This window comes from Drosophila ficusphila, unplaced genomic scaffold, assembly GCF_018152265.1.
Source record: "Drosophila ficusphila isolate 14025-0441.05 unplaced genomic scaffold, ASM1815226v1 contig_106, whole genome shotgun sequence".
Taxonomy (NCBI): Eukaryota; Metazoa; Arthropoda; class Insecta; order Diptera; family Drosophilidae; genus Drosophila; species Drosophila ficusphila.
The window spans coordinates 11,528,713-11,553,994 of NW_025063993.1; the positions used below are offsets into that span (position 1 = coordinate 11,528,713).

The following is a 25,282-nucleotide window of genomic DNA, read 5'->3' on the forward strand; positions in this document are numbered from 1 at the left end:
CGACGGGGGCTTTTCATTAGATCCGACCGCCTGACAGGCGCCTACAAAAAAGCCGGATGCCCTTTTGTTTTTAGGCGCAAAACTTTGCTAATTACTGTGAAAATTTTCGCAGCGTGCGACTTTTTTGTGCTCCCTTCGAAGGTGGGGACATTCTGGCCCGTGGCCCCAAGCCATTAAGTGTGTGAGTTCAATTCAAGGTGTTGACTTTTTAATTGTATGTGAGGTGAGGGTGACAGGACCTGAAAAAGACGGAAGGCGACAGCCACAATGGGCTGAGAAGGCTTTAATTTTTGCCCCCCTCTTTTGCAGTTAATGAGGAGGTCTCCATTCTTTTGTCCATCCCGCTTGCAATTAACGCGTTCATAAATTACAAAATTCGGTTTAACTATCGCCACGGATTGTGTCTCCGGTGGTCCTGTTCTTAATATGAGTACGGGATAAACTTAAAATTTTTAATTGGCCATCCACATGGGAAGCTGGGTTAAAACTTCATTGTCTGCATTGAGCTGCTGTCTGCATAATTAAACATGTGAAACTTTATGCCAACCACATGGTGTAAATATTAAATAGCTTGAACAGAATTCGTGAGTGTAAGCTCCAAAAAAAGCATTTACCTGCGGATTATCTATGCTATTTAAGCTTTTAAGAACCGGTCTTTAACATTTAAATCTAGTTCTTTCTTCTTACCTTTTTATGATTATTATTTTTATTGCTATTGTTGAAGTATTAAATACTATTAAAAAAGTCAAACTCCTAGCTAAGGAGTAAGTGAAGTTGGAAAACAATACAATATAAAAAGTGACGATTTAAAGTGCAGTAAGTGAAGTTGGAAAACAACACAATAAAAATGTGGCCGATTAAACTAAAAACTAAATAAACTTTTGTTCGAGCAAAAATAAAAGCTTACTTTAAAATATGCAACTTTTTCTATAAAAAGTGAAATAACCTAGAACTCAGTTGAAAATGTTTGTTCAATAATTAAGTCTCCTAAAGTGTTGTATTTGTATAAATCGCGGATGGAAAACAATTAAAATTGAAAATGCGATTGAAAAGTACTTTGTTGCAATTGTTATTCAAAACCGAGGAGGGAGAAAAAATTCCTTTGGCCAATTGTGGCTGGGATTAAAATAGCTTAACGGAAATTTAAACATTTCAATTGTGCTCGGTCAGCAGACGCACACACGCAAACATACACACATACACGCACACGTTTAAAGAGGGCGGGGCACCGCCTCTTTATTAGCCGCCGTCTTGAGTTGCCAAAGTTTTTCGCTTGCCAGCGCAGTTTTTATCATCAAAGGATAAGCGTCCCTGTTCGGAGGGCGGGATTCGAGAAGTGGGAGTTGGGGGCGTGGCCAGTACGTCGCTTGCATTCAAAAGCGCACAAATCGCATTTTCTTGAGAGAAAATGTTGCTTCATTTGTGCAGCGCGCGGCGGTTTGTATAGAAAAGCGTTTGAAAGGATTTCTCTTTCAGTTCGGTGTGCGTAGGTAGAGCAGTCAAGGAGCAGCTGGGGACAAGGACCAAGGACGAAGGACAAAGGGAGTCCAAATTGCATGTGCAAAATTAAATAAAAGCGCAAAGCCATAAATGCAATTTCGCTTCAACGGCAGCTGCCTTGATAAAATAGATATCAATTGATTTTTAGCTATTATTTAGATGGCACGCTGATTCAGCAGCCAACAGGGACTCTTGCGATGCTCCAGAAGATGAGCTTTATTGAGCGATAAGAATGGAGTATTTCTCCGACGCCTTAATGTCCACCTTTAATACGCCCTGGGCGAAATTTATGGGCAGAAATCCGGGGAAAACAATTAAATAAAATTACCTCCAGCAGAAGAAGAAGTATTAAAAATCCATTAACATTGCATTGCCATTAGGCACAAATTGTATGAGCTAAGTTATTTTTATTTGTCGTTCCGTTTCGTTTGGCATTGCTTAATTCTTCTGCCGAACCGACGCTGCGGCAATAAAAGATAGAAACTTATTTTATGGCGCTATTTATTTTGCCTGATTACAGTTTTTACGAGGCGCTGGCGACAAAGCGAAAGCCGGAAAATGCTGCATACCTTTTGGCGCAGCAACCGAATACCTAACTCAATATTCAAAAGCCACACAAAAAAAAGGAAAGGAAAGGGAAAAAATGTAAAAACGAGGGAAAATCAAGGAGGGTAAACCAAAAAGCAGCGCTGCCAGAGCAATAAAAATGCATTTTTATGAGCAAAACTACCAACAAGCATAAATCTCTATCGAAAGCTGCTTTGCATTGCCATCGTGTGGAGGAGCATTCCACCTGAATTTACCAGTTTACCCGATTCCCCGATTCCCCGATTCAGAGCGCGGCAGGTACCATAGTACATATGTAGCTGCAGATATAGCCGTAAGATAATGCGGCGACTTCACTAAGACTCCTGCGACAGGAGGAGCCAAGGCAAACAGAGTCGCAGTCGGAGAACAATAACAAATGCATGGGAAAACAAATTACAATTCGTTTGCCGAGCGAGGGAGCTGAGAAAATAATCCCATTTGTAAAAATTGATTGCACTTTATCGATAAAAAACGTTGCAACACTGCCGGTGGCAGTGGCTGCTTCAATGGCAGTTGCATGGCGTGTGGGCTGGGGAACCCAGAGTCGGCGGAGAAAGATGAAACACGTTTGTTAAGTGGAACGTTGAGGCCAGGCGACGTTGACCAGGCCGAAAGGCCGAAAGGAGGCGCACATCCTGCTGGGCCAGGCCGTCCAGGAGGAGCTACATGTGTAAAGCACAGATCATTAGTGTGCTCCGACAGACTCCGACTCGTGTGGCCCGACATTAGACGTGATTAATGGACAGATGACGACAGTAACTCCAGACCGGACAATCAGCTCCTGGCTGCTGGTCAATTACCCAGTCGTCGGTGTTGGGTCCTGCATTCTGCATTCCCCACTCTCCGCCATTTATTAGTAGGTACCTATACATATTTCTTCTCGAGATCTTTCTGGCTTGCAAATTGGTCACAGGATTGGCTTGAGTTGCGGTTTTTTCGCAATCGCTGCTGGCAGAGCCACAAACTTTTTGCTTACCTTATACAAAAAATAGCTCTAAACGGGGGGAGTGGCCTGCATTCAATGGAATTGTGGCAAAAGTTTTCGTATTTTTTGGCCAGATTCCTGCTTTTCTTTTACCCCCGTCCTTTTGCCCAAGGGCTGCAAATGTTGCCAAGCCATGGCGCTGCACTTGCGGCCGGAAATCTAAATTTACAGCATTACAACTTCCGGTAAGCTGCTTATTGGCATAGAAACTCCGACGCTCGACGCTCAACGGTCGTCCGACGGCGAATAAAATCCGACAATAAAATGATTTATAAATAAACGTTTGCCTCGCCATATAAGTTTACATAGCCGGGCAATCGGGGTTAGGGGGAAAAAGTGGTGGAGGCTGAGAAAGCAGCGATGACTGCTCAATTTTTGCAATTTCAATTGGCCAGCATTTGTTGCAGTGGCTATTGCCGTTGCCGTTGCTGTTATCGATATCGCATTATTAGCTTTTTGTGTGCAATTACACGTGAGTGGCGGCGATTTTGCGGTAGTTTCGAGGGCCCAGCAATCAGCGAACAAAAATTTACCTACTGCCAATCCCGCTTGGAGTGGAGTTCAAGTGACCGTGCGAAAGGAGTTATTAATGTTTCGGCCTGGAATGGCACTAGAAAAGTTATAGGGGGCTTTAATGGATTATAAAAAAGTAATTCTAAGTACAGAAAAAAATTAGCACTTTTAGAGATTTAAATTACATAATAAAATAAAGTCACAAAAATGTCGAGTGAAATGCCATTTCAATGGGTTAACTTAACCAAATGGTTTTCCACCTCTTGAATACCAGAAATATACCAAGTTACTGTATTCCTTTAAGTTTCACTGCTTTTGTCAGACGTCCTTCCCCGCCCCATTGTCAATCAGCTCGGACGAAAAATCTTTTCGAAACATTTCTGGGAATTAGTTGCCTGCACCTTGACTGTGAATAGAGTTTCGCTCGGTTACCTGCAGCAGCTAAGCCCAAAACCGAAACTTTGGCACGACTTTTGCACTTTGTTCGGTTAACTTAACTTACTAACCAACTGGCAAGGCGAGGCAAGGCAAGGCAAGGCGAGGCCTGTCGCAGTTGGCAAAACTTACGGCTCATTCCGGCAGTTCGTTCCATAGGCGACTGTCAATCATTTCCGTCAAATAGCTGGGCCACTTAAAGCGACGAAAACCGCTGCTCCCTGTTCGGGCAGTAACTTTTTAACAAACACTTCATGCAGAATGTTGGGCAAGTTCTCGTTTTCCATCTCCGCTTGCGGAACCTTGAAACAATGTCAAAAGAAAGTTGCTACAAAGGGCAACTTGTCACAAATTGCGCATACGCCGCGTTGTCAACAACTCGGCAACAAACTGAGGACTCAGGCCATAAAACCAAAGTCAAGTTCTGCTGGCTGTGGTAAATTTGCGCCATTGTTTCGCTTTCGACACATTTGATGATGCCACTTCTTTCGGGGGGCTCGTGAAATTGAAAACTTTACAAATTCAGGTTGGGTCACACTCAATACTTACTTATTGCAAATGCAAAATGGTCTTTTCCCCAGTCCCCATCCGCCTCCGCAAGGGAAAATAATAAAAGAAAGCCAAAAGAAGCCGGAGCCGGGCCATAAAGTTAAATTGAACATAATTTAATTTGGCTGTGAACCGCAAAAGTTTTGCGTTTTTAATTAAACAAACAGCAACAGTGAAGGAATCAAAGAGCAAAAACTGCGGCAAGACCTTTCAATGTTTTTCCACCCGAAGCCGTCCTCCCAAATCTCCGCCAGCCCCTTGCTCCCCATTCCCATTTCAGGCCAAGGATTCAACATAAATCATGCTCGGCGTTGAAATTTTGAAAAATATTTTTGCAGCGATAACTTTGCATTGTGCTGTGTTGTTGTTTTTACTGTTGTTGTTGTTGTTGCTGTTTTTCTTTGCCGTTGTCATTGCGATAATTAATCAACATGGCGGCGTAGTCCTAGGCGCTGGCATTATCAATTACCAGATGATAAATTGAACAGCAAAGAGTTCTTTCTTTAATAAAATTTATGATGCAATTGTTAAGAATCGGATAAATAATTTCAATGGATTCCCATGGACAGCGGCATGCCGCAAAAAAAGAGTATTAAAACGCCATTAATAAGAGGCATTATTATTTATGCGATGGCGATGAGCGTGTGTGAACGGCACTCTGAGTTCAATGTCCCCGCCAAAAATCAATTAGTTGGCGCTGTCAATCGCTGAACCATCCACGCTTTTTCGATCCCAAAGAAATCCAATTTATTATGACAAAAAGCCATAATCAGTTATTATCCCGCGAATCGCAATTATTTGCTTCTGTAATGCTGCAAAATAGTTTCGCATGAAAACAACAATTGAGAAATTAGTTGGGCCAAGGCGGAGAGCAGAGAGGAAAAGCAACTTGATATCAAACAACATGCCTTTGTTTTCCAGTCGAACTTAATTGCAATGGCAGAGGGGAGGGGAAAGGAAGGGGGATTCAGGACATTGGCCAGGACCAAGAAAAGGATCTGTACTGAATGCAGGCTCAGGAGAAGCGACAGCAAGAGCAGAAAATATAAATTGCATGCGAGCAAGGGCAGCTATTACCTGATGCACACAGATACAGATACAGATGAAGACACAGATACAGCTACACTACCACCAAGGCAAAGAAGGATATGTGTCTGTGTGGCAGGCTAACATGCAGCTCCCTCTTTCTCCGATTGTATGTGAATGTGTGTGTTGTCTTTTGTGTGTAATTAAACAGTGCTGTTGGCATGAAATAAAATATAAGCACTGGCAGTCAACAACAAGAATCCTGCGAGGGCAGGAGGGTCGAATCGGGCCGGGCGGCCACTGGCGGGTTAAGGTGGGGCAAGGGGGGGTTTGGGTTCTGGGGTTCTGGGGTTTTGGGGATGCGGAAACGTACAAAGCATAGCATGAAATTTTCTTGTCTTGGCATCCTGTCGCCGGATATGTTGCCTCAATATGGCCGCCGGATGAATGATGCGTGCACATACAGATGCGGATACATCTATAGCTGCAAATAAAGACTCACACACTCGTACACGGCGCACACACACACACACACACTGGCGCAAAAGACACTGACACAGATACATCCTACAGCTGAGCACCAGGACAATGGATATTTTATTGAATTGCGCCTTTGGAAATGCGTTCCGAACGGATCCTATATTGTTTAAAATTTTAGCTATAAAGTATTTCTTAGGCCATTAGTTTGACACTTGAAAATTTAGTGCGCAACAAGGTTCGAATTCGATTGACCCCCGACTCACTCTTGCCGCCTGCACTTGATTTCGGGGGCTATCCTTGGGTGCAGTTTATTTTCTGTCCGGGAATGGCATTCAACTAAAGCCAAATGTATTGGAAATAAAAATTGACAAAATGGTAAGCAATAAACCAAGGCAGTATACACAATAAAAAACATATTAAGGGTCGCTGCTTTGTTGTTAAATTAAATATTTTTTATCAGTCAGTAAAACTACTCTTAAGTTAACTAGTCAGCTTAATCTTTGATCTTTACCTTCGAAACACTGACTAAACTGTAGAGGAAAACCTTCTTAGTTAAATTAATGGCGCTGTTCCATGAATTTGTAATTACAAGGCGCATGTTAACCGCAGCCAAACAACAACATCTCGCCGCTCATTAACACAGGATGCAATTCAGCGGCAGTTAAACGAGAGCTAAGCGAAATTTGAAAGCGCCAAAAGCCAAAGACCAGAGACCAAGGGACCAAAGACCTCCTTCTCCTCCGGTTTCCAACTGCATGCTGCCTTGTATTTAATTACCTGCGGTCGGGGCTATAACTTATGCCGTCCACCAAATGTGTTGCAATATTTTGCACCTTTTGTTGCCGCTCGCAAGTCGGGTAAAAGCGGATTTGCCGCTGCCGTGGAAATTGCATGCAATTTTCTGCAGCTTGTGCGAAAATTGATAATAATATTAAAGTTTGTTCGCCGGAGAAAAGTGCGAGTAACAGCCCGAAGAACATGCCGTGTTCTGCAACAGTCGTGCGCCATTGGAAGTTTAAAATACTCTACTTAGTAACTTTCAACTGGAAAGTTGAAAGTAGTGTGTAATTACTTAATTGATAACTCTTGATTGTCTCGTGTTTCTTTTGGATTTTTCAAGGGTGCCTAATGGGCCTGGAGCAGCCATCACAAACTCATTAAGATAACCGAGATGCCCACACCGCAGTGAAGAGTGTAAAATCCCTTTTTGTTCTTACGCCTCGCACTGGAAAATTGCTAAGAAACTTTTATTATTCTCGCATGTCGGCTGGCAGAGGAAAAGAGGTCGCCTGATTGCAAAATAAATGCAAAGGCAAATGCATTTAAAAACTTTCCCGAACAACTTCTCGCAATGGCAGCGGCAATGGCAATGACAGCATTTTCCAAAATCGCTCCACGCATTTCCGAAGGGAGTGTCACAAAAACCAATCAACTCGCTTCGAGTTGCATATCAAAATGAGTTTTGTTTTGCTGCCAGCAAGCTAGTAGGTAAAATGTAATAAAATGCAGCACTCAAACATTTGCACACCGACATCAATAACAGGGGGGAAACACATTAAAATAAAACTATTTTAACGCTCAGCCACTATTTCACTTTTATGCGTGCTGGTTGCCAAAAAATGTTCCAGCGCACTTTTCGGTGTTCAGCTGATTGTTATTGCTATTGCTATTCCAGCTATTTTGTTTTAGTTGGCAATTAAAACCGATTTCTGAAATTCGCCGGCAGCTGAATGTGTTATGCCCCCCACACCTCCTCCCCCTTTTCCCCCTCTCCCCTCTCACCTTCGACTGTCGTAAAAGTCACGCGCCATAAAACTGACAGCTGTTAAAATGTTGTATGATTCGCGGGGGCGAAGTGTGAAGTATCGCGGGTGCCGCAAATCCGGAGGGTGAAAATCCGGGGAAGCGAACTGCGGTTGCCTTGATGAGTTAATGTGCCATTAAGCGTGCAACCTCTTAAATTCCGTCATTGTCTAAGGAGCACTTGAAACACAACTACAACCGGAATTCGCTGTTTAAGTAATCGAACTGAATGGTTCTATTTGGCTAAATTGCGGCATAAACTTGACGATCAATTTCAGGCGGTAATTTCGGATTAGTGTTGCAGAGTAACAAAGTTTATTTGCTCGGACCTTCATCAATATCGGTATCAACTATTCCATGGGCAATGTGTGATATTTTGACAATGGCTTCAATCATTCCACGCCGTCACATATGCAGCTGAAATCCGTTCAATATCCGGACGAGATATTGGGAAACAGAATTTCAGTCATTATGTATGGCCATTTCCGCATCATTTTCATTTGATTTTTGTTTCGTTCGCGGGGAGGCAGAAATTTAAAACGTTCAGCGGCTTGCATATTGATGTGGCATCATTTTGCATTCGGCTATTGCATAATTTTGGGCATCGTGGTTGCAAGTGCCGCAGCTGGCGAAACTCATGGTAAATGCTTTATGCAAATATCTGTAAAAATCGCAATTAAAATGAACAGACCAAAGCCGGTTTTAGGCCAAATCAAACGGGACGATGGGGCGTATGAGTGACGCGCCGAAATGGCCAAAAGCTTTTGAGAAGTTTGTCGTTTATACGATGGGTTTGCCGTAAGCCCTGCTGCCCCGCCGAAAGACTAATTTATTAGGGCCACGTGTAATGCTGGCAATTATTGAAAGCGTGAGACAAATAAAAATATATGGCAAAATCTATAGGGGAAGACAAATGTGAGCGGAAATCGTATATATACCTATACTCTGGAGTGTAGTGTGTGTGTTTGAACAAATTGCAGTTGCCCGGCACGTTCGTGGCCAACAAATCACAAGCAATTATAGAAATTTAAGAAGAAATAGCCTGTGTCCCTTCGGCCAAGGACCAGGGACCAAGGACCAACAGCTGCCGCTGACGCAGGACACGGACATAAAACTTGAGATGGGCACGAGTATGTATTTGTTTAGTCGCCGTCGCCAACTAAATCGAAATTGTTCGCAGATAAACGTTAAATATAACGTGACAGCGAACGGGAACAGGAACGGGGACTCGGGGATTCTATCTGCGATTAGTGAGCCCGTGTCAGGATGTCAGGGGTTACACTCGTAAGCACTTTATTGTTAAATGTACAAGAGCGATTATCGCCCTGTTCTACATATTTGTGTTCATTACAAGAGATTAGTGCCCGGCAATCGGTCTGTAATCCGTTTCGGGGTACGTATACTATATATATGCATATATATGTACATACGAGCATAGTGAATGTGGGGCGTTGGGTGCCGCGCCCTATAAACTCCATTAATTTGCATAATTGCACTCAAGCATGTTTAATTTGTATTTATTGCGTTATTACGCATATCAACGGACCGCAAATTCAACGACAGCCGCCGAAACGCTGCCTGCCACAGAGCTGCAAATGCAGCTGAGGAATCCGTCCAGATGATGCATCCGTGGCATGATGATGATAACGGTAATGATGATGGCCGGGCTCAGCGGCGGTCGATAGTTCCAAACTATGCGGCGTAAATTGCGGAATCCATTGGCCAGATGCACGTTGCACAACCTGACCATCACCGCGGGCTTTCAAGCAATATTACGCAGGGAGTCTGCCCAAATCGTTAATAATTACTCACAGGTAATTCCAACCGAAACTATTCAGTAGAAGCATTTTATAAAATTATGATCTATTAGTGGCCTAAATAGGAAGCTGGATAGTAGGTAAACAAAATATATAACCATACTATTAATAACATTCTATGCAATATTTATCACAAGGCACTGCAAAGTTAACCACAATTTTGATTTACAATCAAATTTCAGAAGGTTTCTGCTACACGCATTTCTCCAATTTCAAAGGATCCGTCTTATATTGTTAATAATCCGTAGTACTCCACCCTAATTGAAACCATTTGACAAACCCAATCATGACTGAACAATTTGCCCTCTGCACCCCTTTCAATATCCATGTTTGTTATAATTAATTAAGCCATGAGCATACCAAACAGAATCTATCTTTGCGTTTTATCTTATTGTGCGCCACCTTTGCCACACAATGTGTGGCTATTTATTTATGGCCAACGGCTATCGGAGCCAGCTTCTCCATGCCGGGCAACAAGTGGGCGATCTGGATGCATACACAATTCCTGTTAATTATTTAATTAAAACTTTTATCTGGCCACGCACACGCACACCGGATTTCCACCCTTTGGGTTCGAGGAGCTCCGAAGTTTTTGTTTCGAGTCTGTTTAAGTTTAGTTTGGCCAGAGTTTCCATGCAAATAGTTTTCTTTTGCGAAAGTTTTTATCAAGTTGCTGCAATGGAAATTGCAATTGTTGTATGTATTTGGATTTCGCCCGCTTGCGAGCGGCTCTTTCTACTTACTTTTTCCGGTGCGTGCGACGGGGTTCGGTAATTAACATCATGAAGAGCTTTAGATGGATGTGCATGATTTATCTTTGCACGTTTTAAAACACACTCAAGAGGTTCATTAATTCTCGCCTCACACGTCGCAGATTACTCATACGCAACTTTGCCTCTGGGTTGTGGATCGCAAACACACAAAATTGTGTGTGCGTAGCCGAAGTGAGCAATTAAAAGCTCATTAGCATTTAAATTTTTCACACCAAGGACTACAAAATCCTTCCTAGCAAATCCCTGTGTGATTCTTGCCGAGATGATTTGAGTTTTCCTTTTTTTTGTCGTGCTCCTCCCCCAAATAAACATCCCTCGGTTGGAATGCAGAATTTCTCACGCCGCATGTAGTCTCGCAGAAGTTTTTATTAAATTCTTTTTTTGCCCCGCCGTCGACTTGCAACAATCAATTACGCAGACCGTCCGACATTTATGGCTTTTGTTTGGCGGCAGGGAAAGCCAAAGCAACGGCAACGGCAAAGGCAAAAGCAAAAGTTATTTTTATTATAATATTTTTGCGCAAAGGTGGCCAGGCCGAAAAATGATTGCAAGAGTTAAAATTAAAAGCAAATGTAAAATCATATTTCTATGTGTAAACTTTTGCCAAGGCCTCAAGGTCCTTGCCAGCCAGCCCGCTAGCCCGCTAGAGTGAAACAAAAGTTTTTTAATAAAATGTTTGCCTTTCCACAGTTCAGAACTTTATTGAGAGCGGTGGAGCTGCAGGTGCTCCTCCTTCGCTGCCACAGTTGCCCGGGAAAAGCAGGAAAAATCGCAGAGCTTACAGTTACAATAATGGAGCAATGGAGTACTCTTAGCAATAGGCCACCAGAAAGGTAATCGAGTATGAAAATTGGTATTGAAGTTGCTGTTCTCTGCCCACACACACACCCACATATATTCCTCTGAAAACAGGACTAAACAAAGGAGGCCGCCTTTGGGAAGTGAAAACGAGTCGCCAAAAGACAATCGAAGGCATTTTCCCGGGGCTCACGGTGCGTATGCGTGTTATTACAGCTGTATTGCTTTTGCCATCCACATCGCCATCGTCATCGCCATCGCAAAACTAAACAGCGCCCGCGGCGCAAATTTGAAGTTGCCATTGTCAATCGCAGACAGACCGAGCGGCAAAGTTCATTTAATTTTATCATCGATTTACGAAACTCGATAAAAATCTTGGTCCCGCCACTCGAGGGCCAAGGTGCAGATTGAAAATTTATTACGTTTTTATTGCCTTAATGTGCGCGATAATCGAAAATTTATTTAACAGCAAGCGGCCGGCGACTGCAGGGCATCTCTTCTACTTTGTGGGCGTGGTCGTGTTTGATTTGTGGCCACAACCGCAGTGGAACTACCAGCTACCAGCTAGCAAGGCCTTAAATCGGGGGTATAAAGATATAGATAGAAGTATCTACAAGCAGCTTTGCATGCATAATTAACAGCCCGAAAAAGGTAAGCCAAAAAGACGAGTGGAGTGGCCAAAGTTTGACCCACACAATGGTTATTGAGCTGCTCTACCTTTTGCCTTTTGGGTAGTTTGGGTAGACCAGGGCAACTTAATTGTAATTTCGAAGCAATTTCCTGGGCCAGTGTTTGTAATTAGTTCTGCAGAGTTATTTCTCTGACCGACGATACCGAATGCTATCTCACAGCCGATATTCCTCGAATATAATCGCTGTGAATTTTGGACCTGGCATCGGAGGAGATAGGGCAAAAGTTTGCTATTCAAACATTTGTGTTAAAATGCAGGTAACCAACTGCAAATAAGTTGCCAACAAACGACAGGCAAGGTTTTCACTGGGTTTGTGTGTGTCTATGTGTGAGTGGGTGTGTGTGTGTCTGTGTTTGTGGGAGTTAACATTGTAAGCCGCTTATGCTGAGCCAAAAATTTCTGTTTGTTTTCCGAATTTAAGCCGCAAAATGGCGCATGTGTGTAAGCATTATAAAAATATACAGCCATTCAGCTGAACAGCTCTGAAACTATTCTGCTGATCCTTTGCACACAGGAAGCTTCCACACAGGGTTTTCCGAGTATTGCGCATACGCCGCGTGGACGAGGTCGAATCGCAGTTGAGGGCGCTCGTTAGGGAAAAATGTGCAATTATTACGAGATGTTTATGGCATTCATTAAATAAATATTATAATTTCAGGCATTCACTTGGCATTACAGCGAATTGCAGCTCGCATATTTAATATGCTCCGTAGCATTTGAATTATTAATTACTATTCAAATAAAGCAGCAAAAGTTAAATTGAGAGGGTTTTAATTTAAATAAATATAAATACAAATATCCATAATGGGTTACATTATACAGGGCCAACAGATGGACTAGTGTGATTTGAATTGTTTAAATTAAAAGAAGCATGCTCCTGAATAATACTTTTTGCGGTTGTGTCATACAAACAAGACAAATAAAAGTAAAAACTGAAAAATGCTATAAAAAAAATATAGTGCAAAGGTAAACTAAAATATTTATACTTAGTTAAATCATTCCAGATTAACAGCTTTAAATTAAATTAATCTCGTTAATGATCCGTTCCAAGAGAAATTCAGTGGGGCAGCATATGGGATTAATTACAACTTTTATTTGCTTTGCTCGTACCAATGGGCTCGTGTTTTTCTGCGCCCTTTTTTTTGTACTGTTTCCAGTGACAACAGCTGCCGGTTTGGGCAAATAAAAATAAAACATTTAAATGCATGACATCGAATGGAAATTGACACATTCAATTTGGCATCAATTTAGCCGGCCAGCTGCAACAAATTGCCAAGAGATTTACAAAGCCGGCAGCTGCCAAGTGCCCCATCGTATTCCGTGTCCGTGTTCCGATCCCGGATGCCCCATGCCCCATCCCCCATCCCCTCATCCCCCTCCCCATATTCCTCTCCCGTCTGAACTTTGCTTTTGCTGCAATTTAAGTTTTGACTGGCTCGTCTTGATTTCATTTTGAAGTTATTCCCCCTCCTCGATTCCAACCCCGTCAAACTATCAAATGCAAAAACTTTGCTAATGCAGCAGAGCCCTGCAAGTTTTTAGCCAGCAAAAGTCAATCGGCAAATGCATTTCTGATATCAAACATGGACTATTTCAGTCGCAATCTGCATACCCCATTTTTTTTGCAGTTGTGTCGATTCCGGAAACTAGAAAGTTGCAATTAAAACTTCTTTGGATCCGTTTTACAAGCGCATTAATTCTGTGCAACGCATAACTAATGATTTAATTTCTCCTGCCCACTGGCCCTGGAATCTGGCTTTCTGTGCCTTGAGCCTGGGCCTGTTTTGCCATCATTAGCAACTTAAAAATGATTATTTGCAATGCAAATTCATTCGGGGAGAAACGGAGTCTAGGGAATATGAAATGTGTACCATCTGCATGAGAAATGCAGCAATTATTCCCGACTCAGAGTCCGTTTACTCCGACTAAAAGCGTTTGCAATTTAAGCTTGAGCTCGAAGCTCCCGGTTGAAAAGGATATTAAAGAACGAAAAATCTCTCCGATTTTCTGTGCTGCTCCACACCTTTTAGGTGCCAAATATCCACACACTTTGCACACTCACAACAAGCGCTCCCCAGATGATCTCAAGGATAACTTTTTCTATAAGCGTAATAATGACCTCGGCATAATAGACAGCAACTAGACGCAATCCCCACAAAAATTGAAATACAGCTCCCCATGCACACATTTCCCCCGGCCAGCTGGTTGGAAAATCTGTGGAGAAGGGGGGAGGGGGGGCTGGGGTCCTGGGAAATGGGGGCCACAGCACAGTGGCATTTTTCACTGCCTACAACGCGGCGAGGTGGCCATAATGTCATTTAATTAAACGCCAGAGAGCAGTTGCCCGGGCCTCCTGGCTGTTGTTTGCTGCTCTGTTACTTGTGTACCATTTCGGGTATACTGTGTTTCCATTTTTTTTTTCTGTGTTACTTGTGCGGGGTCAGCGGCAGCTAAACGGTTAACCAAAGTTAGCGGGAAGCCGGCTCCACATAATTTGGCCAGCTGAAGAGGCGAACGCGAACGGCGAGGCCAAGGACCAGCAATTTATGTTCATTTGCATAGATATTAAAAATTGTTAGGAAGTCATTAGTAGGCATCAGTCAAATGACGCAGCCTGCATATAAATTAAGCATAATTTTATTAGGCGAACTCCCCGAGAAGGTCACCCACTTGACAAATGTCCGCGGGGCGCCAACTGTGGATGGGCAAACCCCTGTTGACCACCCCCCAAAGAAACGTGTGCTTGTTGTCGTATTAATTATTAGTTTTAATTGCGTTTTGTTTGCGTATCTGGGCGGAGGGCGGTCTTTATTTTTAACCAAATCAGCCATCGGCCATCCCTCAACGAAGTAAATGGGCAAATCTCGTTTATCCCCGAACGAGAACCCACACATATATATCCCCCGTTTGACTTTGGCATTTGGCGCAAGGACGAAGCGCCTGCCCGGATAACCCCAAAAATTGTGTGCAATTAAATACTTTAAACCATAATGTATTTTTCACAAGTTGAGCAATGTTGACCATTTGGTTGCGGATGTGGTTGATGCCCCTATTCAGCATCAGCCCCCTGCGCACCGCAACCCTGCTGTTCAGTGTAAATTACATGCACAAGAGGCCAACAAAGAAAACTCATTTGTATTCCGAGACCCTAGGACCAAGAACGAAGGACCTCCGGCTCAACCCCACACTGACCACCGCCCACCGCAAGTCAAAAGCTCAACCACAAGCAATTTTATTATTTTTTCCTTGGCTTCTGTTTTTGTTTCAAAAACACATCCACAGAGATAACTAATTCGAGTTGCGTCTGCTGTTTGCTTATCAAAATTTTAATTGCCTTTTTTTCTGGCCCGCTTTTCGCCCGACGCCTTTGAGATTTGCTGCGCCGCGGCTTATCTATTTATTATGTGTTGTGTGGATTTGTTTTGGCGAACTGTTCGATCTGGGCTTCCTTTTGGCCGAATCGGAATCGGAATCCGAATCCGAATCCGCCAGGGAGACTTGGCGCCATCACGTTCGAACTCCGGCTACAAACTCACACTCCGACATTGTGGAACCTCCATTTCCACTTCCACTTCCACTCCCACTTCCGTTTCCGCTTCGATATTAAATGGTGCGCGTAATTAGATTTTAAATTTATTGTTCTGTGTGCTGGTATTTATTTTGTCTGCCTTGGTGTGCATAACAATGCAATGGCTGCAATAAATAAATAAACAAAACGTGAATGTGAATCCAATGGCGCGGTATCTGCGCCTCTGTTTGTGCTGGGATATCTGGGCCTCCGGGGAGCCACTGGATGGGATCTACACAAAATAAAAGTGCAACCTAATACCACTTATTAATTTATAAAACACATTTTAAATACTATAAATCATATCTCAAATTGAAAGGCTTTGAATTTTAATATCACGATTTAAAACAATGATTATAAATGTCTCACACTCTATCCATAAAATCATTAAATTACATAATACATCATTAAAAAATCTTTATTATCATATTTCATTCATTTTATTTCTAGATTAATTATATAAAAGATATTTTTTTTGTCACATAATTTAAAAGTATTTTATTTCATTTTGTATTGAGAATAAAGGTAATTTTCCGTTTCACTTTTTCTTTCAGTGTAGAGACAGCTGTGGCGCTTGGCCAAAATGGCTGCCTTACCAGTAAATTGAATTTGGGAATCGATTACCTGATTGATACTCCGAGTCTCTTGGCCCTATCATTGGTTAAAGTACACTTCAAACACGGAGAGATTTAAGAGTTAATCATGGGGCATGGGGTGTGTGGCACACTCCACATTTACCCCCCGTGCGACTAATTTATGGCTCGTCTTTGCCAAGCTCCTGCCGCAAAACTGCGGCCATCCGGCGACCGATTCATGCAGTGTCATCCCGACCGCAGACAAGTGGCACCACTGACAAGATACCGAGGAACTGGAACGCGGAGAGCTGCCACCAGGACATCCACTGAGTGGACAGATGGACAGGTGGACACATCACCGACTGACAGGCCTTTAAATCGACATAAATTTTGTCGGTATGGCGGCGAGAGTAATGAGTGCTTTATAAGGCGCCATTGGCATATTTTTAAGTTCCGAATGGAGCACAGTGCATGTTTCATAATTTACATACTGCGAAAATATTTGTGCTCATTAAATATGCGCAAAATAAATGCGAGCGTGCAACTGCAGCTGAAATTGTTGCTGGCTTGTTTGCGAATTTCATAAATCACCGCTGGTAAAAACGCTGCTGCCGCCAATGATGATGAGTTGTCTGCCGCTGGCCGGCGGCAATATCAACTGGCGTATCCTGTGGATGGCGAACCCTTTGGGGGAGAGGGGTTCAAAGAGGTGCTCGACCATCTGCCTCGCCTTGTTTACACATGTTCAAAACGCAAATGAGCCGTAAAACGCTGATAATGCAACAAACTGACAATTGACGATTGAACAGCAGGCAACCCCCGACATAAACTTTAACATTTTATACGGAAATTAATTTTAAACAAAATATTTGGAATATTTTCCTGGAGCAGTGCAGTGGGAAAACATTTTCAGGAAGTCAGATATTTTTTTAAAACTATTTAATTACTTTAACGTAAATAAATTCTTAAAGAAAATCTTAATTTTATTCTTTATTTACAAAGTAAGATTTAAACCTTGATTTTGGTTTTACCTTGTTCAGTTTTTTGGCAATGGCAAATGGTTTTCGGTTGAAATACGATTGAAAGAGACATGTCCTCAGATTGACTCTCATTCAATGTGATATATATTCGATGTGTACCTGATTCTTTTGATTCAGGTTTCTGGGCCAATTGCTCATTGTTTTTCCTGTCTCTCGACCGCAGTGTTATTTTTTTCCCGTGCCTTTTTTCAGCGCTGATAGAGTCATTCCATCCTTGAGCTCCTGTCTACATCGGTTTGGCCCGTCCTGTCGGCAGCATTAAAAAATATGCCAATAACACGGCCAACTCGCTGGCAGCGCAAATGATGCGTTCTCGTTTCAGACGTTTCAGAATCAAAATGAGCAGCCTGCCAGAGAAGATAGCTCATGCATGTCGGCGCTGGGCGGTCAAAAGGGGGCGGACCACGCCCCCTGCCCCTCGGACAATGGCGCGAAATGTGTAACGGAAACCACAGCTGAGTGGATGAGGGATCGAAGGATTGAGTCCAAGTCCGGACCCGGAGTTGAACCCGAATCCCGGTTGCCGGTTGCCAGTTGCCGGTTGTCGGTTCAGAAATGCAGACAATAAAATTTTAACGTAAATGTTGCGTAATTAAATGTGCTCGCCGCACGGCAGCGTAAAACGAGATTGAGATTGTTTTCCCTGCGTATTGACCGGCAAACAAAGGGGAAGAGAAAGATATGCCAGTCGGCTGGGGAGACCGTTTCGAATCTGTTTAAAGAACACGCAGCATAACTCAGAACTTATTGAGGTTAATGGAAGTGGAAGCTGCAGTGAAGTAAAATTACGATAATGCATTGCAAGAGTGCTTTCCGGCGAGGTGTAATGTATTGACTTTCTTCAAGACTTGCATGTACTTTTCAGCACTATAAATACAAGAAGTTGGGCTGAGTTTAATGGAACCAAATGCAAAGTGTGACAATGTAAGCTTTGTCACTAAAAGAAACCACGAAAAAACATAAGTTATGATCTTTCAAGTGCTGGTTTTGGGGTAACATCATAAAAATGTGAAAAAAATCGACTCAGAAATCGAAACCAAACTAATGATGCAGTGTCTTAGGGGACTATGCCACAAGCATTTTGAGGTATACCAATCCAAAATCGGAGACCGTTAAAAAAACGTTTTGGGCTTTCAAGTGTTGGTTTCGAAAAAGCAATTTTTGGGTTTTTGACAGGGGACAGATTCCTCCTTCACTGCGTTGGGAACTTTTGACTAAAACTGTAATACCTTCAGCAAGGGTATAGTAATGTACTTACAATTACAATTTTACTCTTATTAGTTTAAAGATATATTTGCTAATTACCGGCATAACTTCCTTGTAAGTTTAACCTCACTTCTTGGTATTTAAACTTTCGTCCAAGCTCATAATTAAAGTCCTTGTTACCTAATCCCTTCCTTGGCAAAACCAAGACTGAAATGCTGGCGTACTTTTGAGCGCGGGAGCGGTGACCACAGAATGCTCTGCGGTCGCGGAACAAGAGTTGCCGACGAAGGCATATCGATTAAGCCATCAAAACTTCGACCGCTTATTAATGCGCGTACATCAGCGCCAAAGTGCGGTCATAATTCAAATGGGGCGCCCTCGGTTCTTCAACTCGAAGGGCGGCAAATCGGGTCTCGGATCAATTGTTTGGCCAGCCGCAATAAGGGAAGTGAATTTGCTCAACCGCTGTACTCGGCAGTTCCTGTTTTTCATCTTGCTGATGACCCAAATCTGTGGGGTCACCACTTTCGTCTACAGCTCGAAAGAGCAATGTTTTCGACAATCCTACAGTCTGCGACTATACTCCGGTTTAATATTTTGCGTGGTGTCTCTATTCCTCGTCACAAACATAAGTAACATGTTGGAATATATTGAAAAAATGTGGCCATATTTTATGGGCTGCATTGTAATGCTGGTAGTTCGAGCTCAAGGTTTTATGGAAAGTCAGGAAATTGTAGATCTACTCAATCAAATTATAGAAGTGGAAAAACAGGTCAAAGGAATGGCCAGGCAACCGAATATTTTCCGACTGAGACACCTACTGCTACTTCTTTTGGCTTTACAGCATTTGCTGAGATCCCTTAACATGATACTTGGAATTCGAACATATTCATTTGATGCATATGATACTATCGCCAATGGATTTTTGCTGCTGGTTTGCTTGGGAGTCTTTTTGAGCTTTCTCCTCCATATCACAATTAATATTTGCCTGTTTGTCGTTCTGATTGCTTGCTTTAGCGAACTGCATCGATGCACTCAAAGAATTTCAAAAGATATGGATAAATTAAAGCAAACACAAGTCCTTCAGAGCGGACAATTTCTGGTTTTGGCAGAACAACTTCATAAGAACACTGAAAGATTGATTCGACTGCGTTTTAAAGTATTTCAACTGACCCTGAGGATCATAAAACATTTTCGATTTCATTGGCTATGTGCTATTATTTACGGGTTACTGCCTTTTCTGTGCCGTAGTGCAACCGATCGAAATGTTTTTTATTACCTAACCATTTCTGCTTTGAACATAGTGTTTCAGTTTAAAATATTTGATATACTGTCTGGCAAATCACGGTTAACGAGAAGATTTTACAGTTTTCACATGAGCAATTACCACAAGAAAACCGAAAGAAATGTGAGTATTTATCTTTAATTCGATATACGATTTTATTTAATTTTTTTAAACTATAGATTGACGAATTACTTACACAGGAAATTCTGGAACGCACCAGGGTCACCATATATGGCATTACACTGGACACGAAGTTCCTGTTCAAACTGCTGTTCACCTGCTCCTTTTGGGTGATTGTCAACCGGCAAGGATAGCTGCACTATCACCGTTAGCAATGGATCCTGCCATTCAAGTGTCAAATTAAAGTCGCAGTCCATGTCTCAATTTCGATATTGTCGCTTTGTCTATTATTAGCATTCTGGGTTGTCATGTTATCGCAACTGTTGTGCGGCAATGTCAATTGCACAAGTCAAAAACTGCCTCATAGATGCCTTTTGGAGATACTTTGCCGGCAATTACGTAGCCGTTTCATTGTTCCTCCAGCTCGAACAAGCTTCATAATATTTTCACTTTTATGGCAGCCAACATAAAAGACGACAGCTCCGGCAATAGCAACAACATCATCATTATCAACACCATCAAAGCCCGGAAAATTCCACCTTCTGTGACTCCTTCTCCCCATTTTCCTCTGCTCCCCCTCGATTGTCGTAAAATCGTAGGAAAAAAGGAAAGAAAGGAGGCAACAGGGGCGAAAAGTGTGAGTGCGTAAATTTCTCTCTGGACTCAGTGAGTCGCTCAAGTGTCCTTCCATTCTGTGTCATAAAATTAACGCTTTATATGAACGAAAGCATAAGGCGCTCGATTTTTATCACCAAGGCCAACAAGATGGCTATGAAGGAATAGGGAACAAGGAAGTGCAGAGAACAAAAATTATATTATACTTTAAGAAAATGAATTTCTTGGAGAAGGGATACAAGATATTATAAATCCATTTTATTTTATTATTTTTCTACATTTAATTACAATATTCTATAATTCTAATAAATGATCAGATACTGTTGAGAGTTTTTAAGCTCAAAAAATATATTTTCCTGTGTAGCAGCAGCTTAAAGCGAACCTTACGAGAACATAAAAAGTTTAGAGTTGAATTAGAAGACAAGCAACTTGGACTGAAGGGCTTTTGGGTGCTCGAAGAAATGGCCAAACGAGTGTCTAATTATTTACGTGCAATGAAAGTTATGAATTGGGGCCAGGCCAAGTCGGGAGAAGGAAATAAGCTCCCCACAGCCCTGTGACTTTTGTGTCAGTCTGGTCTTGTAGCCGGGCCCTAGTACACATTCTCGTGTTGTGTCTATTCGTCTAATCGTTTTTCCAAGTGCTCTGAAATTTCTATAGCGTCCAGTGGTTTCCAGGCGTGTTATAAATTCGACTCAGTAAAGTAGACCATTGGCCAAGACCCTCGAAAATGCTCACGGCCAGGCAGACGGACCTGAAGATGATGGACTGCGGCACGGAGACTCTGCCCGAGTCGCGATCGAGTTCCAGTACCGAGTTGAAGACGTTGGCGGAAATGGATCTGCGAAAGCCCTTGAAAGAGATTGTTGACCTGCGGCTGAAGCATCCGCTGGAGAACACCTGGACGCTCTGGTACCTGGAGAACGATCGCAGCAAGTCCTGGGAGGACATGCAGAACGAGATCACGAGCTTCGACATGGTCGAGGACTTTTGGAGCCTATACAACCACATTAAGCCGCCATCGGAGATTAAAATAGGCAGCGATTACTCGTTGTTCAAAAAGGGCATACAGTGAGTTGTACTATCTATTTAAAGATATTATGAACACTTATTATTCCCCTTCATCACTTCGATTCGGCTTAAATCGCTTTCTCCTTTAGGCCCATGTGGGAGGATGATGCCAACAAGTACGGCGGCCGCTGGGTCATCAATATGGGGCGCGGCTCAAAGCCGGAGCTCGACAAACTCTGGCTGGATGTGGTAAGTGGCCAGTGGCCAGTGGCCAGTGGAGCTTTGTGTCCGTTGGCTGTCATATCTGTTGCAACTGCACAACCTCTTTCACGCCCACCAACAGATACTCATACTGATTGGTGAGGCCTTTGAGCACTCTGAAGAAGTCTGCGGCGCTGTTATCAACTTGCGTGGAAAGAGCAACAAAATTTGTGAGTACAACACTGAGAAAAATCATTTTTTAATACTTGGTAGCTAAAATTTAATGCTAAAATGCATATTAAAATCAAAATGGTAGTAGTAATAGAAGTATATGTATAAAATTGTAACATAATTGAAATATTTTTCTGGCAAAGATTTTATTTGTGTTTTGAAAAACTTCATAGCTACCATTTCTTTTACAATTTTGTTCACTTCAAACGAAAATATAGTTATTTTAAGGGCTTTTTTTTTGTAAAGTGGATTGGGCATTACTGGCCACTGAGCACCATGACAACTCCTAACTGAAGCTCCTCTTTTCCGCCAGCAATTTGGACCGCCAATGGGCACAACGAACTGGCCGTCATGGAGATTGGACTCAGGCTGCGCGACCTGCTCATCCTGCCGCCCCACCAACTGCAGTACCAGCTGCACCGGGACTCGATGTCCAAGCAGGGATCGGTGGTCAAAGCGGTTTACTGCGTGTAAGCCGCCTCGGTCTTTCCGCCCATCCATCCGCCCATCAGCCCATCCATCTACCCATCCAATCCCCACTCCCCAAAACTCCCACTTTCCATGGCCGCCGCCGTCGTTTGCTGTTTTCAGCGCGTGTATTCCAAAAACGTAAAAAAAAAAATATGTATCATGAGGCAGAACGGGTTTTATGAATTTGACCATGTTAAAAATTGCAAAGAAATCTGTAAATATATGTAGATGTGGCGTTCTGTATGTGACGACGAGTCAGCGTTGAAATTCCCCGCGCTTAAAAATCCCAAGGAGCGCTTTTTATGCCGCTAGTTGGGGCCCTTTACGCTCCACGAAATGTTATGCAAACATATGCCGCACCAGAGCGCAAATAAAATGGTTTATATACACTTGCAGCTTGTACTTTTGGCCGGGCCATCAGAAGTGCACAGTGACTGCAAAAGATAAACGTCCACTTGGCTCGCTTGGCTGGCCGAGCGAAAAACAAAGAACCGAAAAGGGTCAACAATGGCGCGGATTGTCCGTTTTAGCGGGAGCCCAAGTGCCGTAGTAGTAGCAGCCGGACCTGGATCTCTGGGATATCGTATTTGGTATCTGCAACTGGCGTCGAGGGCCCCAAAAACTGGAGACAATTGAATTTTGATGAAAGGCCGAAACGGCGCTGCCTCTTGCAGCATTAAAATTCATGCTAAGTGCTTCGAGTTCCACGAAGAGGAGCTCTTAACAAACTCGAACTTGGGTAATTCATAAGCAATAATTGTTGCTTTAAGATGCCTTAAGCTTTGCAGATTATTTATTTATAAAAACAGAAAATTTTGATTAACTAGTTTAAAGAGGTTTTAGCAGAATTTCCTATATGATGATTTATTTTAAAGTTTGTTTTTGAGTGAATATGGTTTGGTAAAATCTAAGATATTTCTGACTGATTTCTGAATTGTATAAAATTGGTTTAGCTTTATCTTAAAAGTTACTTTTAGCTAAGCTTGTTAAATCACTTATCAGCTTATTTTAATAACATACTTACAACTCTACACTCCCTCCGGTTTTCCTCTTACTTTTAACACGGGTCAACAGGCCCTTCAATCAACATTCAAATTCCGATGGCAGCAGCACGTGCAGTGGCAACTTCATTATGAGCCACTTTAAGCTGACAAAACTCATCTCTATCCGCATAGCTCGTTGACTGCATTTTATGGGCCCAGGTGGCGTCGGGTTACATGGGGAGCTGTTAAACCGAAACCGCATCAAAACCGCACACGTCCCACATGGCATGCAGCTGCCTTCACCTGTATTTTAGCCCGGCTCTTCCACCTGCACACCCACCAACCCACCAGCCCACTTCGCGTTCTTACACCTTTGACATATTGCAGGGATAGAGGTGGTTTTCCGGTGGCAAAAGAGACCCGCCCCTCACCCACACAACACCGCAAACTTTTTGCCTTCAGACGAATATTTACAAATTAGTTGCTCGAAACGTGACATCGAGAATGTTGTTGCACTTGCAATTCGAGTTGCAGGTTACACATATCTGACTTTGGCTTGTGCCTCCCTAAAAATGTTGGCAAAAACTTTGGCAGCATGCAAACTTAATTAGCGCATAAATAAATTAAGCTGCCATTAGATACTTTTAAACACGTCCGTATAAAAAAGCGGAATATCAGTGATTAAAAGTGGATTAATTTAGTAGCATACAAATTCAAAATATATTCAAAAGAAATAAAATTATTTTCCAATATATCGTACATTGTTTTATCTAAATGTCCGTTGATTGCTGCTTTTATTGAGCTTTAAATTGGTGTATTAAAATCTGAAATCGAGTGTCTATTAGTTCGATTATAGACTGGTGTAGATATATCGGCCAATGGCTCTCTACCTCCGCGTTGGCCATGCATATATCAACACTTTTCATTTGGCCAACGCAGACCACATTGAGCTCCAGCTTTGGTTTTTATGGCCACACCAGCTGGACAAGCACTATGGCAGCACCACCCAACCACCCAACCACCCAACCTCCCACTCAACCCACCCACACACTCCCAGTTTTGCTCAGCTTTTGTTTATTCTGTGTATTGTGGAAGTCGCGCGCTCGCTGGTTTCAGCTTTTGGCTGGACTTTGCTTGGTCTTTTTCGCTTTTGGCCAAACAACACTACACAACATAAAAATAAATTGCACTTCTGACACTTGAATACAGTGGAGGAGTTGGGGAAGAAGTGGCCGTGGAGTTGGATATTTGGAGTGGAGATGGATTTGGGGAGCAAGAAGGGGGAGGGAGGGGAAATTGGGGGAGGGAGGCAGCTGCTACTGTTTGGGGCAGCGACACATGATTAAGTGGAGTTTGCGGTTGGCTTTGTCCGGGGAATACGCATGTAAATCTATTTGGGTATACATTATCGTCGTCCAGTTGAAGCTTAACTTTTATCATATAATAAAATGTAATTTTCCAACTCGTAACTCTCTGGTAATTAGAATTTATAGCAGACTTAATCGCTTTTGGCACACGAACTAAGTGGAGAAGGCGGAATGGATATGGTTTTGGATCTGCTTTCAGCATTTATTTCATTAATTTGGCGAAGATGAGAATTTCATTAGCCGCATAACGGCAAGGCATGCAACAATTTTTGTGCAATTTTCGCCAAAAGGGATAACAATATTTGCGCTCGTATCAAACAGCCAGACCGCATCAATGCGGAGCATTCGAAATGAAATATTAATTTGCGAAATTCCAGAGCCCGTTGCGCCTGCCTGCCTGCCTTGCTCTTCACAAATTTTTATTATAAATTAATAAGAATTTATGATGCGAACAAAAATGGAAACGAATCCCCCGCAACCGCAAGGCCTTGGATTGTACTTTTGAGTTCACCTTCAAAGAGAGGAGACCCCCGAGGAGACGACAGCCAGCCGAGATATTTGTCTACAAATATTATTGCTATTCGAAATGTGTAGTAGCTGTAGCTGCTGCGCCCTTTGGGTTACATCGTCCTTCGTCCTTCGTCCTTTCGC

The 25,282-nt window shown here is 42.7% G+C and overlaps 2 protein-coding genes across 2 annotated transcripts; both read left to right on the forward strand.

The window, feature by feature from the left end:
- Positions 1–18,714: 18,714 nt before the first annotated feature.
- LOC108093028 (uncharacterized protein CG32395) lies at positions 18,715–19,946 on the forward strand. Its single transcript, XM_017192932.1, has 2 exons — positions 18,715–19,755; positions 19,812–19,946. Exons 1-2 carry the CDS (start codon positions 18,715–18,717, stop codon positions 19,944–19,946), a joined length of 1,176 nt encoding a protein of 391 aa, XP_017048421.1.
- A 994-nt stretch (positions 19,947–20,940) lies between these two features.
- Positions 20,941–22,524, forward strand: LOC108093042 (eukaryotic translation initiation factor 4E1). Its single transcript, XM_017192950.2, has 4 exons — positions 20,941–21,438; positions 21,528–21,627; positions 21,722–21,809; positions 22,124–22,524. The coding sequence occupies exons 1-4, from the start codon at positions 21,098–21,100 to the stop codon at positions 22,282–22,284; spliced, it is 690 nt and encodes a 229-aa protein (XP_017048439.1). The 5' UTR covers positions 20,941–21,097; the 3' UTR covers positions 22,285–22,524.
- The last annotated feature ends 2,758 nt before the right edge of the window (positions 22,525–25,282 follow it).